Source organism: Eriocheir sinensis, chromosome 24, assembly GCF_024679095.1.
Source record: "Eriocheir sinensis breed Jianghai 21 chromosome 24, ASM2467909v1, whole genome shotgun sequence".
NCBI classification, from domain to species: Eukaryota; Metazoa; Arthropoda; class Malacostraca; order Decapoda; family Varunidae; genus Eriocheir; species Eriocheir sinensis.
Window position 1 is genome coordinate 13,535,503 of NC_066532.1, and position 24,964 is coordinate 13,560,466.

At 45.1% G+C, this 24,964-nt stretch overlaps 1 protein-coding gene across 4 annotated transcripts; it reads right to left on the reverse strand.

Moving 5' to 3' along the window:
* Positions 1–16,660: 16,660 nt before the first annotated feature.
* Positions 16,661–20,868, reverse strand: LOC127002867 (uncharacterized). Of its 4 annotated transcripts, none has more exons than XM_050869105.1 (4): positions 18,650–20,839; positions 18,314–18,565; positions 17,726–18,145; positions 16,661–17,643 (listed from the first exon to the last, which is right to left on the reverse strand). In XM_050869105.1, exons 1-4 carry the CDS (start codon positions 18,689–18,691, stop codon positions 17,311–17,313), a joined length of 1,047 nt encoding a protein of 348 aa, XP_050725062.1. In that variant the 5' UTR covers positions 18,692–20,839; the 3' UTR covers positions 16,661–17,310. The 4 variants fall into 4 exon arrangements, 3 of the variants coding, with proteins under 3 accessions (XP_050725062.1, XP_050725061.1, XP_050725060.1); XM_050869104.1 differs by having other exon boundaries at positions 18,314–18,481; positions 18,566–20,839; XM_050869103.1 differs by having other exon boundaries at positions 18,314–20,839.
* Positions 20,869–24,964: the final 4,096 nt, after the last annotated feature.

Sequence of the window (24,964 nt, forward strand, 5' to 3'; positions counted from 1 at the left end):
CCAGAGGGACCCTCGGACTTGGCGTTGTAGGGTGGGTGAGGCGACACCCCCCCCAGCATATGCCACCTTTGATAGATGACTGTATATTGATAATCCAAATTGGATACTTTCTACGACAATTGAAATACTATTCATGCCTTCAAATTATACCTCGGCAACAAAAATATGATGTAATATAATTTTAAACAAAACTTGTCATTTAGGAAACTTAACCTATTTGGACCTATAGCCGCATTAATGATTAGCTATCTTGTACTTATCTTGAACCCGCGACCAGCGTGACGGGAGAACCACGGTAAATCTCAAGAATTACCACTCCACCCCCTCCACCACCCCAGCCCCCCCTACCCCCCCAGACAAACCTGGGGACCTGTGGGGAACCGGGGGATTGGAGAGCATATCACTGAAAAATGGCCTTCCAAAATTTCCCTGGAAAAATCCCTAAATCAGGAAAAATTCCCAAGTCTCGAAAGTTAGGAAAGTCCCTAACGCATACTCTTGTAGTCTATTCCAATATGACCTAGCATTCAATCTGTTGACAAGTGTCAGGCATCTCATCAGATGGTGGGCATACTGCCCCCCTCCGCCCTCCCCCCACCGCCGCCCTCCCAACCCGTCCCGTGGCACGTAAGTTTTGATGGGCCACGCCACATGTCAAATATATTTAAACTACTCCAACCGAACTTTACGACCTGCGCGCACTGCAAGGCAGGTATGAGGCTCAGTCTGTGTATAGAGGCGGTTGTGAAACAATAACAATGGACTTATAAAATCCGAGCCACCTAACTCTATAATTAAAGAGGCTTGCCCCCCTGGCCCCTCCCAAGGTAAAGCGTGATACGACAATGCATTATAATAATAATTCTTTCACGTGCTAAATTAATACGAATATTGGTTTGGAGTGGTTATTCTTAAGTTTTGCCCGATTGATTACCATTTAAATATAATATTGAATTGTTACTGCTTCACTCATTGATAATTATCTAACCTAACTGGTATTTTTTGTGATATCAGTGACCCAAATAACACAAAGTCACTGAAACAAACGATTCATCTTTACATTATGCATAAATGGGGGTTACCAATGATGATGAAAATTAACTGGGTAGGTAATGATAAATAATAAGTCAACATGTATCGGCAATAAACACGTCAGTCACTGTAAGGTAAAAGTAAAGTTGGGGGCATATGCTATAGCAGCGCGTGGCCTCGGTGCTCATCTCCGTCGCATTGGCCCTTGAGCCTGTGGTGGGAGGGAGCTCATTACCCCTGGACACAGCGCCAATTTGACACCCGGGTGGGTGCTATTCTATATAAAACACAGTAGTCGCGTTTCACTCCCCTCCCTCGCCCGGCCACAAAACCCTTGCCCCGTCATACATATATGGCTCTCCACACATCTATTCATCCAACTGTTTTCGTTTAAAGCCACTACAGGCCTCTTGCTGGGCCCGAAATGAAAATTTCAACGCCCCGCCCACTGCACCACTTTTAACTTATTATTCATGGTTTTCGGCACATATCTATGGGTAAATATGTAACTGGAATAGAGTACCTACAATTCCGGATCACCAGGCACCACCTGGATGCAGTGGTTGTAGCAAAAAATACCCAAATATGGGAAATAAGGCATGCAAATGGCGGCGGCGGCGATAGTCTTGGTCCTGGCCTGGGTCTTGGGTCGAAAGTGATCTGGCTAACCCTGCTCGGCAGTGGGGTCCCTCCGGGTCACCCAGATCCTCTAAAATGGGTGCAGGCTGCGGCGTCAGCTGATCGGTTCCGCTAAATGGAACACGCCAGATCACGACCCAGAAACGGGTTATGCTAAATGGAAGATGCTATTAGCCAGATCACTTTCGACCCAAGACCCAGGCCAGGACCAAGACTATCGCCGCCGCCGCCATTTGCATGCCTTATTTCCCATATTTAGGTATTTTTTGCTACAACCACTGCATCCAGGTGGTGCCTGGTGATCCGAAATTGTAGGTACTGTATGCCAGTTACATATTTACCCATAGATATGTGCCGAAAACCATGAATAATAAGTTAAAAGTGGTGCAGTGGGCGGGGCGTTGAAATTTTAATTTCGGGCCCAGCAAGAGGCCTGTAGTGGCTTTAAACGAAAACAGTTGGATGAATAGATGTGTGGAGAGCCATATATGTATGACGGGGCAAGGGTTTTGTGGCCGGGCGAGGGAGGGGAGTGAAACGCGACGGCTGTGTTTTATACAGAAAAGCACCCACCCGGGTGGTACATTGGCGCTGTGTCCAGGGGTAATGGGCTCCCTCCCACCACAGGCTCATGGGCCAATGAGCACCGAGGCCACGCGCTGCTATAGCATATGCCCTCAACTTTACCTTTACCTTACAGTGACTGACGTGTTTATTGCCGATACATGTTGATTTATTATTTATCATTACCTACCCAGTTAATTTTCATCATCATTGGTAACCCCCATTTATGCATAATGTAAAGATGAATTGTTTGTTTCAGTGACTTTGTGTTATTTGGGTCACTGATATCACAAAAAAATACCAGTTAGGTTAGATTATCAATGAGTGAAGCAGTAACAATTCAATATTATCTTTAAATGGTAATCAATTGGGCAAAACTCAATGTTTTTATTAGTTAATAAATGCATTTGTACAGTTGTTTTGCTTTATTTTCTTATGCCGGAGGATAGAATTGATCTTGATTTTCATGATCCTATTTGTGCTGAGTGAATGAGAGAGTTATAGTTCAGCAGTGTTATCATTAGGTAAGGTTGGAGGCATTTGATAAGCTGTGTGTTGTCTTGATCTTGACAAGTAATGCACAGGGCACCAGTACAGGTGCATAACACGGATATTTGTGTTGGCTGCTGGGGGAACTGGGGTGCCGAGTGTGTAGGGAAGGGAAATGAATAGGTGTACTACTAGTTAGTCTTGGTGTGTTGTGACAAGTGAGTGTGTATTTGTTTTCTGAATGAGTCTATTGTACCACAGTCTAAAGTCTGTAGGGGGAGGCTGTTCCAGTCACGTGTGGTGCGTGGAAAGCATGAGTCCGTACATGTGTCAGTGTTTGTGTGATATGTTTGGTATTTTTGGCTGAGCGTGTTCCGAGTACGCTGACTGTTTGCGTCCTGTAAGTATGTGTGTGGGTCAATGTCAATGTAAGTGTATGTGATCTTGTACAGAATTTTAAGTGTGTGCTTGTCTGCACATGTGAAGAGGTTACATATTAATCTGTTGTTTGATCTGTGTTATGATGCCTGGTGTTCAAGTTCATTGTTTATAATGAACCAAGCCACCTTGGTGTTGATTAGTGCTAACTTATAAATGTTTGTGTGTGTGTGTAAGGATCCCACACCGTGGAACAACATGCTAGTGTTGGTCTCACAAGTGTGCTGTTCATCAGCGCTTATTTGTCTCTGGCCCTTAAGCCTGTGTCAAGTGAGAACCTATTACCCTGGGACACAGGCAAGTATCTAATGTCTAAGTTAAAAGTGTTTGCTTTCCCAGAAAACCCATTCATCCATCAGCCGGATAGGGTATCAGGACACCTCTCTTCCCGAAATTGATCTTTCTTTTGGCCACCTCTTTTAATTATTTTTTGGGAGCAGCGAGTAGTGGGCTTTTTTAGTATTGTTTTCTTTTTTGGTGCCCTTGACTGCCTTCTTTGTTGTAAAAAAGGGAAGATGAACAGGTGGTGTGCCATCTGCTTAGGCTGGGCCTATGAATTTTAGAGTAAAAGAGTCGACATTAAGATGGTACAGCAAGACACAGAAGCTAGAGGGAGTAGACTGGCATGTAGGAGACTGGGGGAGCAAGCTGATGTTTAAAGCAAGAACGAGAACCCCGCAGCTAAATGGCAGGGATAGGGAAGGGGGAAACCAGAACTGTAGCTGTAGGACAGGGGAGAAAGAATCGGTGGAACACCTAATAGTAGAATGCAGCAACTATGAGAGGCAGAGAGGGGAGTTATTAGTAGCACCAGGGAGGAGTGGGCTAAGAGGCTGGAGGAGGACACCGGGGCCATCGCACGGTACGTGTTAGATGGAGATGCAGTGCTGGGAAAAAAGGGCACAAATGGTTGAATAAGTGCACGGATAAGCAATGTCAGTAAGTTATTCCAGCAACAAACTGAAAAGTAAAGTGTGATAGTATATTGCAGTGAAGAAAAATTAAGCTACACAGCACAATTGAAAGGAAAAGTGTGTGAATAAACAGGAGAGACGCCCGAGAGGAGGAGGACAGGTCAAAAGAAGAAGAGGAAGAATATTTGTTTACATATCCGCCTAAATGCGTTCCATTTACGGCGCGAAAACCCGGACATGGGTCTGGGTTTATCCCCGAACCTGGTTCCGGGTTTTGTGTCAAATGGAAGATGCTATAACCCTGCTCGGCAGTGAGGTCCCTCCGGGTCACCCAGATCCTCTAAAATGGGTGCAGGCTGCGGCGTCAGCTGATCGGTTCCGCTAAATGGAACACGCCAGATCACGACCCAGAAACGGGTTATGCTAAATGGAAGATGCTATAAGGAGCAGTACAAGCTACATAAAAAATCATATTGGAAAAAAATATCCATGTGTTCATTATTAATTATTAATATTAGTGAGAATAATGGGGTAAATATGATATCAGAAACTGTACATCATGAGTCTTGTACAAGGAGATATTTCGCGCAATACCGGCCAGGCAGCCATTTGCATTGTTTACAAACCACACAACCACACCCATACAACAAACAGCTGCATGGCGTGTGTCACCAGAAACGTGTGAATTGTGTCTCGCCTAGTTGTCTGTCATAACCTACGAGTGATGGTGGGAATAATATGCTTATTCACTTCATTCAGTGGAGAGAGAGAGAGAGAGAGAGAGAGAGAGAGAGAGAGAGAGAGAATATCCATATCACCGAGATATCCACTCAGGCACTCATTCTCAGCCTCACTCGTGTGAGGAAGTAATGAGGGACACCATGAGTGGCTAGCTAGTATTGGTACCGGTACCGAGCAGTCTGGTACCGGTACTGTACCATATAGCTAGTACCGTTAGTACCGGTACCTGCCCACCCCTATTGTTGAGTAGCGTGGCAGCGTGGGTACTGTATTGTTGTTCAAGTGGCGCGCGGGAAGAACTGAGCTCTGCTGTGTGGCCGCGGCGCTATGTGAGTCCAGCTGCGTGAGACATCTGGTGGCCACTCCATAAAATATCGCGTATAAGTGGAAAAAACGTGTAAATAAATTTTTTTTTTTGGATTTTGGACCCCGCGTTATTTCAAAAACGCGTAAACCAAACTCGCGTAAATCGAGAGTTAACTGTAATAGCTAGTGATGAGTACAATAGGCTAAAACGATACTGTATTGATATTTCAAATAAAAAAACATAGATAAATTCAAATTTTCATTATCTGTATTTTAGAAAACTAATAAAACCTGAAAACCACACGTTGACACGTATATATGTATGGTAATATTAGAAACGCCTGAATCGGTGTTGTGTTATTTGGTGTCCCCACCGTCATTTTACAAACACTGGTCTCTCGTGAACTGTGCATGCTCAGACCAGCAAGCGTAGACCTGTACACTCTCACAAAGCTTTTTAACCATAATTAAGAGTTGCTGGAAGGCTGAATCAGACATATAGTACCATTACCACCATCCTTGCTGTTTCTAGAATGACACTGTACGAGTTGTATTTATATGTACAGTGTCGTTCTAGAAAAGGCGAAAATGGTGGTAGTGTATGTCTGATTCAGCCTTCCAGCAACTCCTAATGTGTTAAAAAGCTTTGTGAGACTGTACAGGGCTACGCTTTCTGGTCTGAACATGCGCAGTTCACGAGAGACCAGTGTTTGTAAATAAAAGCGGCAGCTTTTGACGATGGGACACCAAATAACACAACACCGGGTGCCTTCAATACCATGGCATGGTCACAAACACATATGGAATATCAAATTTGAGGCAGTGAATAATCATTTTGGGGGCAAAGTTTAATTTTTTTACTCTTTGATATATTGATTTTGGGTCTAACAGAAAATAACCTAGCGATTTAATGTTGATAATCTAAGTATGAAATTTCTTCACGAAGATATTTCATACCCAATTTTTTTTCATACAACACCAGGCACCCGGCCACGCATGCGCAGTAGGGAGGAAACAACGTTTTCTTTTCTGAGACGGAAAAAAGTATCGATTATTGCTAGTTTGGTTACAAAAGTAACGAAGATACCGATATATATTTAAATAAGTAGCGGATGGCCGATAACCCGATTTTGTTATCAGCGATAAAGTATCGCGATAACTTATCGCGATAACGCCCAGGATGGGTCTTGGGTGTTGATGTGAAAGGTCGGGCATGTCTTGAAAGAAACTGTTGCGAATGCTGCACTGGCGTCGTGGCGGGGAGTCTGGAGTAGTGAGTGTTTGCACAAAAAAGTATTCCATGCTAAACTTTCACGACAAGAGTCGGCAAGAGTCTGGACCAACCGTTACTTCCGGTTGATGTCTGAGGGAGGTCGGGGGCAGTCGCTTAGACTGTCGTCAACAGTCTTGGTTTGTCTTGAGACAGTCGTGGCGACTGTCGGGGCCATTTTTCAAATTTTTACTGTTTCCTGTCGGCACAGTCGTCTGTGCCGACTATAAAATGATGAGGGACTGTCGTGACGACAGTCTTCGCCTAATGAAGGAGGTTCGTGACGACTGTCGGCTCAGAAATATTGGCTAACACTGTCGTTATCAAGAAATTTTATTTTTATTTTGCAATCACAAGCACAATAACAACTTGGCATGGTTACGTTTCGCTGGCACAAACTTGGGAGCCGCACAGTACGCACGCACTCCTTTTGCGTCGATCTCTCTTGTGTTGAATGACACAACTAGGGTTGCACCCTGAGGTCAGAAAAATGTGGAATGCAACAACTCACTCTCGAATACGGAATGGATCCATATTTAATCAAAGGAACAGGTGGCAACCCTAAAATTTCTCGAGCATGCAATGAGTGACAGCCGCAGCACGCTGCTGGTGGAGGCAAGAGGGAGGGGGAGGGACGTTACGTCACGTATTTTCCGCGTATTTTAGGACGAACCTTTGACAAATTTTATGGGCTGGTTTTGTGATTAACCGAAAAATGCGCTCACTACAATTTAAGATACTGAATTTTTTCTGCTTGACCATTCAGATAACAAAATACCGTATAGAACAAATGCCGTTCCGTATTGGTTCAAAACGGAACGATACATTTCATTCTCGAATAAAGAGCAATTCCGTATTTTAAGGAACGGCAAGGCTGACGCCAAGAAAGTTGCGAAAAACGTCAGCAAGACCGTCGGCCAACTCCTTGGCAACCGTCGGCCAGCTAGTCGGCTAACCAGTTGACAGACAATCTGGAAGACTATCGTCAAGACCGTCTGCGACTGTCGGCCAATCGGTGGGCAGATTCGTGGTTGTCGTAGACATGGCTACATTTCAAAAATTGACTGTTGAGACTCGTCTTGAGACTAGTTGGCAGCATGTTTGCGACATGCTGCCAACTAGTTGGCCGAATGGCCCATACAGTCGGCAGTCATGGTAGCCAACACCAAGACGCAAAAAAATTCTTGGAGCGTTGGAGCCGACTTGTCAAATGCAGAAATCGCTGGGTTGTCGTGGCCCAGAGTCGACAGTGTGAACGGGGCTTAATCAATACGTACACACGTTACACGCAGCCAGACAGCCACGCTTTTTCACCGTCACAGCTCACAGCCTCATACTAACAACTTTTAAGGTTCTTTCTCCCTACTGTGCGTCATAGTACCAGTGTGGTGCCGCGAGTCATGTTTGTCCTGAGCCTCTACTGTCTTGTTCTGGTGTGTTATGTACACATTTTGCCCCACACGTCACCGCCATAACCAAGCACACGGCACACACACACTGCCACAACGCACAGCCCCCATGCAGCCCTTGCTTCCATCCTGTGGGCCCCAGTGCACACAGCCCCCAGCAGTCCTGTATCTTAAGATCTTATGTACTAAAAGGTTGCCAAAAAACGATTCATACCTTACAACAGCTGGCGTTCACAATAACAGCCTCCAGTCACCAGTGTGCACGGTGCAGCACTCAGGCCTCCATGGCATGGCGGCCATACTGACTTGCTATATGTCTATTATATATATATATATATATATATATATATATATATATATATATATATATATATATATATATATATATATATATATATATATATATATATATATATATATATATATATATAGGCATGCCATGGAGGCCTGAGTGCTGCACCTTGTATATTATATATATATATAGATATATATATATATATATATATATATATATATATATATATATATATATATATATATATATATATATATATATATATATATATATATATATATGTAGCAGTCACCGCTGAAATTCCGTGTTCCTTCCCCTCAGTGACAAGAAAATGGGGTGCTGCAAAGAGAGACTAAGATTCTCAGTGTTTTCATGTAATGTCCATCGTCACTGTGTCTGCCAGTCTGTCTTGTCGCGTCTTCATCGTTAACTTTCCTTGTATTCGTTTACCTTTGACTGTCCGTCCATGTTCTCTTGTCATCCACTTGTACACATTGTTATACACATACACCCACACTTAAATGTTAACCTACACAAACAACATTCACACACACGCATGTACAAACAAACACCTATCCTATGTGTTGTCCTTGTCGTAATGACCTTTGTGATTTTTGTCCAATAAAGTAACCCTGGCGGATATGACTTTCTCTATCCGTGAACCGATTAGCATTTAGAACACTCGCTACCACCAACAATTGGTGACCCCGCAGTGGTGCTATGGTTCAAGGTGGCTTATAGCCGGTGCCATTTTTAAGGGCACTCTCTCCTAGAGTGGAGGACCTGGGCAGGGTAACTTGTCCATTCGTCTGCCCTCTCCTGGGGCAAAAATCCTCACCTCCGCTCGGGGCTCGTGAGGCTGAGCACTCAGGTCGGGAGAAGCATTACGCCGTAGGCGTAGTTGCCACCTTCAGGGTTCTCCCCCGCCCTCCCCCAGGCGCCTTCTGCGCCTTCCCCAGGCACCCTTTGTGCCTCCCCCAGGCGCCCTCTGTGCCTTCCCCAGGCACCCTCTGTGCCTTCCCCAGGCGCCCTCTGTGCCTCCCCCAGGCACCCTCTGCGCGCCTCTTCCAGGCACCCTCTGCGCGCCTCTTCCGGGCACCCTCTGTGCGCCTCTTCCAGGCACCCTTTGTGCGCCTCCTCCAGGCATCTTCAGCGCCCTTCTGGCATCTTCTGTGCCCCACAGTGCTCCTCCCGGCGCTCACCCACCCACCCCCACCCCTCCTCCTTCCTGCCTTTCCGCTGGTCCGGCGACTGAGACACACACACCGTGTGACACTACACTGACTCAGTGAACACTCAAACACAGTGCCACACACGCAGTGTACACGCCACACACAGACTCAAGTGTACACGCCACACACAGACTCAAGTGTACACGCCACACACAGACTCAGTGTATACGCCGCCACACACCACACAGATTTGAGAGACACGCAAACACAGTGTGACACCCCACTGGGATTACTAGCTGCCCCCTGGATTAACCACCGCCTCCTGGATCTATCACCGCCGTCTTGGATTATCCTACACTTGTGGATCCTTGTGTACAGTGCAGTGTGTCCAGCAACAGTTCAGTGCAGCACGTCCCCAGCAACAGTTAGTGTCACAGTGTTACCCACTAAGCGTACAGTGTTGTGTTACAGTGCCTTTTTGAACGCTGGTTCACTCCCCGAGCCACAGAGGCCCCTGGCACGTGCCAGCGTCTACAGTACACGCAGTTCGTTTTACTCTCACGGACTGCCGCGGCTCCTGGCACATGCTAGCGCCCAAACTTTCAACAACTGTGGCCCCGGCTCGCTGGCATCTAGCGCCTTCCCACGCGGTCGCGGACGCGCCTCACGACTGCCGCGGCTCCTGGCATATGCTTGCGCCTCTCAATTCTCAACCGGCTGTGGTCCCTGGCACGCTGGCATCTAGCGCCTTACCACGCAGTCATTCGACGCCCTCACGGACTGCCGAGGCCCCTGACACGCTGGCAGCTGGCGCCTTTAATACACGCAGTCGTTCTACTCTCACCGACTGCCGAGGCCCCTGACACGCTGTCAGCTAGCGCCTTCACACGCAGTTCCCTTGACGCACTCTATGACTGCCGTGGCCCCCGGCGCGCTTACACCAGTGCTTGTTGCCCATCTCCACGCCGCTCGACTTCACCATACCTGACGACGACATGCAACTCTTCCTCTACTACGGCGGTGTCCTTCAGAGCACCACTCTTCTGCTCAGGACCCGTCTACGTGGTTCGCGATTCGGGAGTACGGATTCAAGCCTTCCAGGATCTATTGAACAGCCAACCACTCAACTCACCGCAGCCCAACTTACGCAGCCCACCTTACGCAGCCCACCTTACGCAGCCCACCTCACGCAGCCCAACTCCTCGCTGCTCAACTCATCGCTGCTCAACTCATCGCTGCTCAACACTCCAGCTCCGTGAACCGATTAGCACTTAGAACACTCGCTACCACCAACATATATATATATATATAGATATATATATATATATATATATATATATATTTTTACAAGTAACTCGATTTACGTGACTTTGTTTTACCCATTTTTTAAATAACGCGGGGTCCAAAATCCAAATGAATGTTTAATTTACACGTTTTTTCTGCTTATACGCGATATTTTATGGAGTGGCCACCATATGTCTCACGCAACTGGGACTCACGCGGCGCCGCGGCCACACAGCTGGGCTCAGTTTTTCCCGCGTGCCACTTGAACAACAGTACAGTACCCACGCTGCCACGCTACTCAACGATAATGGTGGGCAGGTAACGGTACCAGTACCAGTGCTAACGGTACCAGCTATACGGTATGGTACCGGTACCAATACTGTCCAGCCGCTCATGCTGTCCCTCATTTCTTTCTCAGACGAGTGAGGCTGAGACTGAGTGCCTGATTGGATATCTCGGTGATATGGATTATCTCTCTCTCTCTCTCTCTCTCTCTCTCTCTCTCTCTCTCTCTCTCTCTCTCTCTCTCTCTCCACTGAATGTATAACGTGCACCTTTTTTCCATAAAAATAAAAATGCCTGAAAGTTTAGCCCTGCGCGTTATACGCCGAATGAACAAATTTTCAATGATTTTCTTCTTCTTTGGAGTGTTTTTAAGGGTCTGTGTTTCGTCTTATCCATTAACAACTGCAAACTTACCTTTATTATGGTTAATGATCCTTCATAGTCCATAGCTGTCTTGTAATATGTTAACATAGAATACAGGGCGATCAAATAACTACTATACAAAAATTAAATCGGTGGAGGATCGTCTGTTGGTGGTAGCGAGTGTTCTAAATGCTAATCGGTTCACGGATAGAGAAAGTCATATCCTCCAGGGTTACTTTATTGGACAAAAATCACAAAGGTCATTACAACAAGAACAACACATAGGATAGGTGTTTGTTTGTGTATGCGTTTGTGTGAATTTTGTTTGTGTAGGCTAACATTTAAGTGTGGGTGTATGTGTAGAACAATGTGTACGAATGGACGACAAGAGGTCATGGACGGACAGTAGAAGATAAACAAGTAACAAGATATAAACAATTAGACGCACAAGAAACAGCGAGACGGGAGCACGAACGAAAACGGAATTTGAGCGGTGACTGCTACACGTCCATGCCCTGCTGTTATCCCGTTTTCCCATCGGGCGCCATTTGTATGATCTTGATCTTGATGTCACAGGTGGCTTGATTGTATGACTAAGGAGCAGTACAAGCTACATAAAAGAATCATATTGGAAAAAAATATCCAAGTGTTCATTATTAATTATTAATATTAGTGAGAATAATGGGGTAAATATGATATCCGAAACTGTACATCATGAGTTTTGTACGAGGAGTTAATTCACACCCGGCCGCCATTTGCATTGTTTACAAACCACACAACCACACCCATACAACAAACAGCTGCATGCCACATGTCACCAGAACCGTGTGAATTGTGTCTTGCCTAGTTGTCTGTCATAACCTACGAGTGATGGTGAGAATAATGTGCTTATTATTATCTCAGAAGCTGTGCATCATAAGTATGTACGAGGATGTATTTCTCACAACACCAGCCCGGCCGCCATTTTCATTGCTTTACTCAAGGACACTTGTCAATTGAAGCAGTAAAGATTATACCAAAAATATATAAATTTCGGGAAACTGTACATTGTCAATGTTCTTTAACCCGTACATATTTCTGACCATTTTAAGAACTTTTTTTTCAAAATTGTTGTCATAAAGTTTGGGGTGCGCGTTATACGCCGGTGCGTATTATACTCCGCAAAATACGGTATTTATTTTTTAACAGAAACCTACCTCTTGTTTGATTTACATTGTTTTTTATTTACGCGACCTCTTCAAGGATATATATATATATATATATATATATATATATATATATATATATATATATAATATATATATATATATATATATATATATATATATATATATATATATATATATATATATATATATATATATATATATATATATATATATATATATATATATATATATATATATATATATATATATATATATATATATATATATATATATATATATATATATATATATATATATATATATATATATATCATATGGAAGCAATTTTTTTTCGGAATTTGATGAAATCCAATTTTTTTGGAAACTTTGACCTTGGGCGAACTTTTCCAGGTCAAGGTCAAAGATCAAGGCCATGCAAGGTGCATCATATGGAAGCATTTGTTTCGAAATTTGATGAAATTTTATTTTTTTAAACTTTGACCTTGGTAAAACTTTTCAAGGTCAAGGTCAAATGTTAAGGTCAAGGCCAAGGCCATGCATGGTGTGTCTTTCCATGAGCTAAAATATGAACCAAGTCTGAAGTTTCTACGATGACGAGAAGCGAAATTCTTTTTTTTTTTTGGAAACTTTGACCTTGGGCGAACTTTTCGAGGTCAATGTCAAAGGTAAAAGTCAAGGCCATGAAAGGTGCGTCTTGCCATGAGCTAAAATATGAACCAAATCTGAAGTCTCTACGATGACGAGATCCGAAGTTATGGCCAAAATGACTTTTGTGCGACCTTGACCTTGACCCTTGACCTAAAAAAATAATGGGTTGGATGGACACGAAGCTTCCCTGAAAAACTGGTTGAGATATTCGCAAAATTGTGCACAGGAGACTGTTCACGAACTAACAAACAAACAAACAAATAAATTAACATACTGTCCGGACCGAAAATATAACCTCCTTCCAACTTCGTTGGTGGAGGTATTGACAGTAAAAATTATTATTATTATAGTGATAATAATACAAAAGCATGCGATGAAGATGTTTCTATTACGAGCTTGTTTTGTTCCCGTCACGCACTTAGGCGTCTCCCCTCTCAGCTACCTACGATATCGTTCAGCGAGATTCATGCTCATTCATTTTTTTTTTTTTTTATTTCATGGGGATATACCCCAAGGGAGGAAGGCGGTGCATGCCGCGCAACCACCCAAACTTCGGGTAGAGAGATGCACAATTCTTTCAAGTGGATGAGGCCCAACAACGGGGCTGGGGGTGTCGGAAAGAGCCCAACCTTTCCACTCCCAATGCCACCGGGTAGGACTCGAACCTATACGCTCCAGCACCCCGCCGGAGCACAAGGCGGAGACTCTACCACTAGACCACGGGAGGCCCCCCGCTACCCCCTTCAAGTTTTTAACATCACATGATAAAGTACAGTTCTTTTGCTTCAACATTATGCAAAAAACATGTTCTTTATAGTAAATAAAATCTCTGCTACAAGCATAGCAATTCATCTGCTACAGCCATATGAAGCACAAGGCACCGTCACTCAAGGTTCAGTATCACAACAGCATTATATATGCCGGCATGGCTGGAGATCTGGGGGGCGGGTGCCCGGGGGTCTTGTCTACTTGTGGGGTTCCCCCCACACACTTCTACAATTGAGAATGGCAACAAATGGAGGCTCCCAATTGGACCGTTTGGGAGGACGGCGGGCCCCTTTGTTGGGGGCCTGCGGGGGCCCCCAACACCCCTTCCCTTAGCTACGTCACTGAATTTAACCATTAGAATTGAGCCTGTATTATGGCACCCCCCTCAAGCTGTCACCCGGGGCGGACCGCCCCCCCCCCGCTCCCCCCTTACTACGCCACTGAGTACCATCCTCTCCGCAGTCTTGGCCGTGCAGCTCATCAGCGATATGTCGTGGCAGGGAGGGAGGCGTGGCGGTGCCAGGGTTCCACCAGCATCAGACGTCAGGTGGTTTACTCGTACATTACATGAGAGTTGTGTGTGACATGTAGGAGTCACAACATGATGCCTTTATATAGTGTTTCCGAGTACAGTTCCAGCTCCTCTGTGAAGCTCTGGCACAGCGGCTGAGCCGCGTGCTGGTTGTCATGGTGACGGGCAGCCTTGTTGCGCCTCTGCCACCCAGCTGTGACACTTAGAGTTTGTACCTGACTCCCAAAACATGAGAAAAGGTGCAGAAAAAACAAGAAAATAGTGAGTCATCCTCATCTTTGTCACTGCCACTGCCATCATAATCATCTTGGGGTGGATGAGGTGGTGGTGGAGATGGAGGGTGTGAACATGCACTCGTGCTGGAACCACGCGGGGACGTGGGTAAAATTGGATGCTCCATTTCCTCCAAATTCTCTGGTGTAGGGACATGTTCTTCCACAGAAGTCATCAGCGGCACTGTCCATGTGCTCATCAGACCCCAACACCATTTCTAAAGCCTCAGCCAGAGAGGGAACAACCTTTCCCTGTCGGGGGCGGAGAGTGCGGTCAGACGTGTTTGCACACTCACTGCATAAAGCATGGAGGTGAATTGCCAAGCATGTAGTGTATACTTTCTGTGCATCCTGACTCATAACGTGTGTGAATGTTACAGCCACATGACCATCATGTAGGGAGGTATAGGGTTGAGAAGTGGTGACCAGTGGGCTAAGCATTACACATATAAGCAATGGCTCAGAGCATCCTGACTCATAATGTTTGTGAATGTTACAGCCACACAACCATCATGTAGGGAGGTATAGGGTTGAGAAGTGGTGACCAGTGGGCTAAGCATTACACATATAAGCAATGGCTCAGAGCATCCTGACCCATAATGTGTGTGAATGTAACAGCCACACAACCATCATGTAGGGAGGTATAGGGTTGAGAAGTGGTGACCAGTGGGCTAAGCATGACACATATAAGCAATGGCTCAGAGCATCCTGACCCATAATGTTTGTGAATGTTACAGCCACACAACCATCATGTAGGGAGGTATAGGGTTGAGAAGTGGTGACCAGTGGGCTAAGCATTACACATATAAGCAATGGCTCAGAGCATCCTGACCCATAATGTGTGTGAATGTTACAGCCACATGACCATCATGTAGGGAGGTATAGGGTTGAGAAGTGGTGACCAGTGGGCTAAGCATGACACATATAAGCAATGGCTCAGAGCATCCTGACCCATAATGTTTGTGAATGTTACAGCCACACAACCATCATGTAGGGAGGTATAGGGTTGAGAAGTGGTGACCAGTGGGCTAAGCATTACACATATAAGCAATGGCTCAGAGCATCCTAACCCATAATGTGTGTGAATGTTACAGCCACACAACCATCATGTAGGGAGGTATAGGGTTGAGAAGTGGTGACCAGTGGGCTAAGCATTACACATATAAGCGATGGCTCAGAGCCGTCAGCGGGGCTGTACAGGTTAATAAAACCCATTCAAATTAGAGTACACTGACACTTAACAGTGAGTGGTGGAGGGTGTTGGTAAAGGCCAATGTCCTGCAGTACTACAGATGATGATGATGATGATAACCCCCTCGCATATGAGGTGATTCACACACACCATGGCCATGCACGCCAACCTAGCCCACAGTATTCAGTCCAGTAACGTGGTGTGCAGGTTTGGTGCCGCGGCACGGTGAGCCATGACTCGTAGACTCGGTGGTGTTCAGGAGCTGCGCCAGAGCACCTGTAAACCCTGTCCATCAGCCAGCTGATTGTTAGATCCTAGAGGCAGATGCACCAGGTGTGTTGTTGAGGAGTCAGCAAGTGCACAGGTAGGTACGGCTTCTTACTGAGCAAGTAAATGATCAGTAAGAGTGAAAGGGGAAAAGTTGGGGTTCTGTAACCACACTCCATTTAACCTGTGTTATAATGGGCTGGCACAACAAAACTTTGCTTAGTGAATAGCTTTTCAGCAATACAAACTGTTTGTTAAGGGGGCTTGCCTGTACCTTGATAGAACAAGTCATTGACCTAACACATCTCTTACCAGGAAGTGGTACCGGCCGTGCTGGGAGGAGGACAGCGCCAAGTGACAGCACCAACTCTGTGTGTCCTGACATCCACTGCTGGTGCTGAAGTAAGGGTCTGAGGCAGGCAGCACAGGGCCAGGACACAGCACACAACTCTGTGTGTCCTGACATCCACTGCTGGTGCTGAAGTGAGGGTCTGAGGCAGGCAGCACAGGGCCAGGACACAGCACCAACTCTGTGTGTCCTGACATCCACTGCTGGTGTTGAAGTGAGGGTCTGAGGCAGGCAGCACAGGGCCAGGACACAGCACACAACTCTGTGTGTCCTGACATCCACTGCTGGTGCTGAAGTGAGGGTCTGAGGCAGGCAGCACAGGGCCAGGACACAGCACCAACTCTGTGTGTCCTGACATCCACTGCTGGTGCTGAAGTGAGGGTCTGAGGCAGGCAGCACAGGGCCAGGACACAGCACCAACTCTGTGTGTCCTGACATCCACTGCTGGTGCTGAAGTGAGGGTCTGAGGCAGGCAGCACAGGGCCAGGACACAGCACACAACTCTGTGTCCTGACATCCACTGCTGGTGCTGAAGTGAGGGTCTGAGGCAGGCAGCACAGGGCCAGGACACAGCACACAACTGTCTCCTGACGTGCACCGCTGGTGTTGAAGTGAGGGTGTGAGACACTTGCTGTGCTCAGCCCTCAGTGTCCTTGCTCCTTGGTGGATCCTTCCCTCACCTGCTTGCTTGGTTCTTGAGTGTAGCATTGAGGAAGACTTTCTGCCCCCTCACCCACAAGGCTGGCCTGCAGCCTGAGTGGCCAGGAGCAGCAGAGCAGACTGTCACGGGTGTGGGGACCAAGGGCTGATCAGAAGGACCACCACCACCTTGCTGCTGCCTTTTCCAGCCATAAAGGAAAGGGAAAGGTTGAGTGTCAGGACTGTAGCACAATTTGATAGTTGAGAGGAAGTTCATGAGATGCAGCTTTGCACACACTGGTCAAGGGAACCATGAGAGCCAAGAGTGTGAGAAAAGCCTCCCTGACAAGGGTGGCGGTAACTAACACACTCACTCACTCTGCTGAAAGAAATCATGGTTGTCAAGTCTGTGGGGAAAGTTTCAGTAAGAAGGGTAAGCTCAAGACACACATCCTTACACACACTGGCAAAAAATGTCATGAGTGTGAAGTTTGTGGGAAAAGATTTAATAAGAAGGGTGAGCTCAACAGACACATCCTTACACACACTGGTGAAAGAAATCATGAATGTGAAGTTTGTGGGAAAAGATTTAATAAGAAGGGTGACCTCAACAGATGCATCCTCACACACACTGGAAAGAAATCATGAATGTAAAGTGTGTGGGAAAAGATTTAATAAGAAGGGTGACCTCAACAGACGCATCCTCACACACACTGGTGAAAGAAATCATGAATGTGAAGTGTGTGGGAAAAGATTTAATGATAAGAGTGACCTCAACAGACACATCCTTACACACACTGGTGAAAGAAATCATGAATGTGAAGTTTGTGTGAAAAGATTTAGTGATAAGAGTCACCTCAACAGACACATCCTTACACACACTGGTGAAAGAAATCATGAATGTGAAGTTTGTGTGAAAAGATTTAGTGATAAGAGTCACCTCAACAGACGCATCCTTACACACACTGGTGAAAGAAATCATGAATGTGAAGTTTGTGGCAAAAGATTTAATGATAAGGGTAACCTCAACAGACACATCCTTACACACACTGGTGAAAGAAATCATGAATGTGAAGTGTGTGGGAAAAGATTTAATCAGAAGAGTAACCTCAAGAGACACATCCTTACACACACTGGTGAAAGAAATCATGAATGTGAAGTTTGTGTGAAAAGATTTAGTGATAAGAGTCACCTCAACAGACGCATCCTTACACACACTGGTGAAAGAAATCATGAATGTGAAGTTTGTGGGAAAAGATTTAATGATAAGGGTAACCTCAACAGACACATCCTTACACACACTGGTGAAAGAAATCATGAATGTGAAGTGTGTGGGAAAAGATTTATTAAGAAGAGTAACCTCAACAGACACATCCTTACACACACTGGTGAAAGAAATCATGAATGTGCAGTGTGTGGGAAAAGATTTAATGATAAGAGTCACCTCAACAGACACATCCTTACACACACTGGTGAAAGAAATCATGAATGTGAAGTGTGTGGGAAAAGATTTAATGATAAGAGTAACCTCAACAGACACATCCTTACACACACTGATGAAAGAAATCATGAATGTGAAGTGTGTGGGAAAAGATTTAATCAGAAGAGTCACCTCAACAGACACATCCTTACGCACACTGATGAAAGAAATCATGAATGTGAAGTTTGTGGGAAAAGATTCCTTTCAAAGTCTTACCTGAAGACACACAGCATAAGACACACTGGCCACAAAGGGTTCAAGTGTGATGTTTGTGGGAAGCGCTTTATGACCAGAGGTGAGATTGCCAGACACGTGAAGATTCACCTCAGACACGTGAAGATTCACCTCTGAGGTGTTGTGCTGTGCTGCTGTATGTGGGAGAGAGTAGGTGGTGGAGGTCGGCAGTGACTTGCATAGAAAACAGAAAACATAGCCCAGATGGGGAATCCGGGGCAGGTTGTGTGTGTGTATTTACCTATTTGTAGCATACAGGGCCTGAGCTCAGTCTCGGACAGTCCTGTCTCCCAAACTATATTTTTCCAACTTTTCCTTCATTTTTTAATACTGTCCACTTCAACAATGTATTTGTTTAGCCTATTCCATGAATCCACATTCCTGTATGGAAAACTACTTTTTTAATGTCTTTCGAAAACTCCCCCTTCTCAATTTTTTGCTGTGTCCTCTTAGTTGCCTCCTCCTTTCCATCTTGATTTAGTCATTTCTATCCAACACGTCCATTCAACTTGTATTTCTGTACAATGCTATCAGGTTTCCTCTTTCTCTTCTTTCTTCGAGTGTTATACGACCCAGTTCCTACAATCTAGTCTCGTGTGACAAGCTTGATAGTTCTGGTACCATCTTAGTTACAATCCTTTGAATCCTTTCGAGTTTCCTTAGATCCATTTTCCTGCGTGGTGACCAAACAGCCGCTGCATGCTCTAGCCTTGGTCTAACCAATGTGGTCATTATTTTCTTCATCATGTTCCCATCCAAGTAGTGAAATACTGCGCTAATATTTTGCAGCAAACTATATGTTTCTCCGAACATCTCATTTATGTGCTTCTCAGGCGTCAATGTATCTTGTATTATGACTCTCAAATCTTTTTCTTCATTCACTATGTCGATGATTGTCCCTCCCATCTTATATACTCCTCATGGTCTATTTTTACTTTTCCCATTTTCATTGTGCGATGCTTCTTATTGTTGAACTCTATTTCCCATTCTTTACTACACTCATATATTATTAATCTTCCTGCAGCTTATTACAATCATCTTCATCTCTAGTTGGAAGCTCTTCTGCCGTGGCCATCCCCTGGTGGGAGCTCCTAGGAGCAGGCGTCCATGAAATGATGATGGTCTTCATCTCTCATTCTTCTGAGCAGTTTTGGGTCATCTGCAAACATGCTCATATAGCTTTACTTTTTCTGGCATATCATTCATATATATCAAAAACATTATTGGCACTAACACTGATCCCTGTGGCACTCCACTTGTGACGTTTCTCCAATCCACTTTTTCATCTTTTAACATGGTTCTCATTTCTCTGTTTGTCAGGTAGTTTTTGATCCATTCTGTCATTTTTCTCCCAAATCCTCCTCTGTGTTCTAGTTTCCACAGCAATCTCTTATGTGGAACTTTATCAAATGCCCTTTTTAGGTTCAAAAATATGCAGTCTGGCCATCCATTTCTCTCCTGTACTATATCTACAGGGGGACCTTGGGTAATGATGTCCTGGACCTGCAATGTCTAGAGGTTACGATACAACCCCCATAAATTATTATAATATCCTTGTTTTCACTTATTACATTTGTGTGTAGTAATTATAAACTTCCCGTATAAACTATTTACAACCTCGGTGTAAGAATACGTCGTTACGTGGTGCTTGACCGAGGAAGAAGGCAAGTGCATGTCCTGCTGTACACCATTTTGGCTTGTTGTGCATTCACTCTCTTTGGTTTGTGTTCTTTTTTCATTTACCTTTTTTTTCATACAAATGTTTAGTGTCTAATTATGGCTTTACCACTGTGCTAGCATAGGTGAGTCATTTAGGTGCTTGTGGCACTTTGATATAAGGGATGGGGCTGATATTTCCTTCTGTTAAAGGGTTTGTTTTGATTACTTACAAAACTGGGTTACAACGTGTTGTAGGAACAGTACTCTGTAGTAAGTCGAGGAGCCCCTGTATTACTCTTGAATAAAAACATAGATTTGTGACACAAGATTTACCTTGTCTGAATCCAGTTTACTTTACCTCTTTGCAGATGGTCCACCCACTGTCTTTTAATTACCATCTCGCACAATTTGCACGTAACACTTACTAGAGAAACCGGTCTATCAGGGTCGGCATGATTAAAATCAAATGATTTTGATCATGTGATTATAATTGATTATAATCACAGAAAAAAATCACTGATTAAAATCAAAATCCTCTAATCTTAAATACAATGAGCATTGTATGCACTGTATACAATTCACATCATATTCAAAATTAAAGGATAGTGTGTTCATTGTAATGTTATACAAGCCTAATGATGCAATAGGCCTCGGGATTTTATTTTTTTAAAATTACCATGTGTTCATAAGTGTTCACTCAAATATAATGTGTTTATTGTATGCATGACTTAAAAATTCCAGATAGTTGAAATTCCATCACTTTGGGTGACTGGAGATTTGAGGTCATATTCCTGGCTGTTGAGGCATGACTTGTACAGAACCTGTCCCAGAGGCCAGAGCAGGAAAGAATGTCAGGGAGGTAAATTTACTAAAGGGTTCTACTGGAACTATATTTGTCATCCTGAAATTTTTTCTGGGCTTACCCCCCAAAAAGACACTATGCTCAATCTGCATTTGTTACCAAAAATACCTTTTCCATTGTTTTTTAATAGCAGTATTTAAAATTACTAGTTGGCAACTTTGGCATGTGCTCAGGAACAAATCCTAACTGAGTGGGTGGCAGACATCCTCTGACTTGTAAGTATTGGTGCTGGCAATAATCATGTCTGCAGTTGCTAGGAAAAAGATCCTGTTTGGATTTCCTTTGAGAAAATTTCAAATGGAAAGGGTTATCATGCTAAGTGTAATGCAGGCATCATGTGTATAATTGTGATAATTAATGTAAATTTCATTATTATAATAATTTGGGTAACCGGGGGATTAATCCTTCCAGGGGTCCTGCAGCCCTGCCCTCTGGTGAGCAGTCAGTCCAGCCCCTGACCTGGGCTGGTTGGGGGAGGGTTTTTTAATACAAAATAGTCAACATGCTGAAGTGTTCATATATAAATTTTTATGCAGATATATTATTTTTTGTGGCGTCAGGAAGGTTTTTCTTCGCGACGCGTGAAATGAGTCAGATTCAGCGAATGTTCGTCGTTACTTCTGGTCGAGCTTGAGTGAAAACTACTGAAGCTAGGAAGGATTGCTTGGTGGCAAATGAAAGCTCTTTTAATACAGATTAATAGTGAGAAAAAAATGGAAAACAACAAATAAATAAAAAAAAGTTAAGCAAAAAACTAGGACGTGTCCAAATCACAGCAAAAGGGCTGAATAACAGGCTATTTTGTGACGGCTCGACGATGAACTTGAAATCGAGCTATGAGAAACTCCTTTGAGTTGGTTAAGCTACATTGCCAAGAGGGGTTACATGCCAAATTACAGCCTCTAGAGGCAATAGCAAGGGCACACTAGACAAAAACGGCAAAGTGTCTGGAGTTTGTCAAAATTGCTCTCGACAGGGAATACGTTTCGAGCTCTAGCGATGAAACTACTGGGAGTAGGGAAATGTTATGCACCATATTGGAAAGCACATTGGCAGGGCTAAATCATTTGTTAAATAAGTTTTTTGAAATGGACCGTAATGGCTATACAAGCTACGCCACATGTGGCCACTCAACTCCAAGCTGAAGTTTCCATAGTCAAGCTGGAAAAAGGCTAACGTGACACCGATTTTTAAGAAAGGAGACAAAAAAGTACCAGGTAATTACAGGCCCATTAGTCTAACTTCGGTTGTAGGTAAGCTACTTGAGGGCATAATTAGAGACAAAATTGTGAGTTACCTTGAAAGCCACTCATTGATTGGGGACTCACAACATGGCTTCCGAAACAAAAGATCCTGCCTATCAAACCTATTAACCTTTTATAACGACCTCTTCACTGTTTATGACGTAACCAAATCATTGGACGTAGTCTATCTTGATTTCCAGAAAGCGTTTGATAAAGTCCCGCATCATAAATTACTTTACAAATTAAAGCAAATCGGTATTGATGGTCAAGTAAACCAATGGATCGCGAATTGGTTGAGCAACAGACAACAAAGATTAGTGATTGACGGATTTAACTCAGAGTGGGCGCCTGTCACTAGTGGCGTCCCTCAGGGCTCGGTTCTTGGCCCAGTGCTTTTCATTATTTACATCAACGACGTGGATGTTGGACTCAATAACCGCATTAGTAAATTTGCAGACGACACAAAGATTGGTAACTCGGTTCTCACTGACGAAGACAGGCAAAGTCTCCAAGAGGATTTGCACAAAATTTCAGCTTGGTCGGATAGATGGGAGATGCCCTTTAACGTAGACAAGTGCCAGGTCCTTCAAGTTGGAACGAGGAATAAGAAGTTCGAATATGAAATGCGCGGCGTTAAACTCAAAAGCGTTCAATGCGTCAAGGACTTGGGGGTGTAGCGGTAGCCTAGACCGCTACGTGAAAGCCAAGCATTGCTGCTTGTGTGCTTTCGGCCGCCGAACGAAGCTGTGAGCTTCGCCGTATTAAGTCCGCTAGGGCAAGCCTTTGTAGGTTAATAGAAACAACTATTAACTAGTGGTGACTCCATTGGAGAGGAATTTTATTTTTGGGCATATGAATGTTATTACATATGGTAAATAATATTTACAGAGGTTGATATACATTATTATATACACGGTTGATGATTTGGTGTTATTATCTATGTTGGTGAGTTTGTTATAATATATGTGATGATTTGGTACATGTTTATGATGTAGTGACCCACGACTCGATGAAATATGGAGGATGAGATGGTGTGTGTGTAATAGAAGGCGGAAGAGAAAGAGAACGTGGTGAGTCAAAGGGTAGACTAAAGAATTAAAGATGAAGAAAACGGGAAGATTTAGAGGGTCACTACATAACTCCCCCCCTAGTGACGAGGTAGGAGGAACGTTACGTGTTTTTGTCTGTGGCACTGGAGTTTGTCTGCAATCACTGGAGTGGGGGACACTGACACGGTGTTGGTGCGTGGAGGATCCGGCCGCAGGAGGTACGCGGGCTTGACCCGGTCGATGGCGATGACATCGGATTTGCCGTGGCGGTCGATTGTGATGTTCTTCCGCGTCCTCCTGGTGACAGCGAACGGGCCATCATATGGCTGTTGTAGGGGCTTCTTTACGGCGTCCACCCGTACGAACACGTGTGTGCAGGTGTCGAGGTCCTGGCTCACGAACGTCTTGGAGGGTGATGTACGTGGCGGCACTGGTTGGAGTCTCTGCATGGCGTTCTTGAGGTTCCTGGCGTAGTCCTGTATGTCGCAGGGAGGGCCAGGAGTGGGCGAGAGAACCTCTCCTGGAAGGCGGAGAGTGGTGCCGTACAGGAGCTCTGCAGAGGAGTGGCCAAAGTCTTCTTTGAGGGACGTCCGTATGCCGAGGAGGGCTAGAGGCAGAGTCGTAGTCCAGTCGCTGCGGTCCTGAACTGTTGCTGCCAGCGAGGCCTTGAGTTGGCGGTGGAAGCGCTCGACAAGGCCATTCGACTGAGGATGGTAGCTGGCGGTTCTGATCCGCTTAATCCCCAGGATGGACATGACCTTGTCCCAAAGGCTCGACTCGAACTGGCTTCCACGGTCGGATGTGAGGCTGAGAGGCGTACCGAAGCGCGACACCCAGGTGTTGACGAAGGCTCTGGCGATGGTGTCCGTTGTTATGTCTTCGACCGGGACAGCTTCGGGCCAGCGTGTGAATCTGTCAACGCAGGTGAGGAGGTACTTGTAGCCGTTGGAGTGTGGGAGTGGGCCGACGAGGTCGACGTGGACGTGTTCGAGTCTGGAGGATCGGGGCGTGAACGCTGCTGGAGGCGAGACGGTGTGGCGCGTCACCTTGGAAGCCTGGCACTGGACGCAGGTGCGGGTCCAGTCTCTGACGTCCTTGTTGATCCCCGTCCATATGAAGCGCGAGGACATCATGCGTTGTGACGCTCGTATCCCGGGGTGAGAGAGGTCGTGCAGCTGGCGGAAGAGAGGATACCGGTGGTTCTTCGGTAGGTAGGGCCGGATGGTGGCGGTAGATGAGTCAGCGTAGAGGTGCACGTTGGTCCCGGGGAACTCGACTCGCCTCATCGACAAAGCGGGGTTATCCCTCAATTGCTGCAGCTCGGCGTCGTCGACTTGGTCTGCAGCAATGGCGGCATAATCGATGAGGGAGGAGGATGTTGCAGAGATGTTACGGGAGA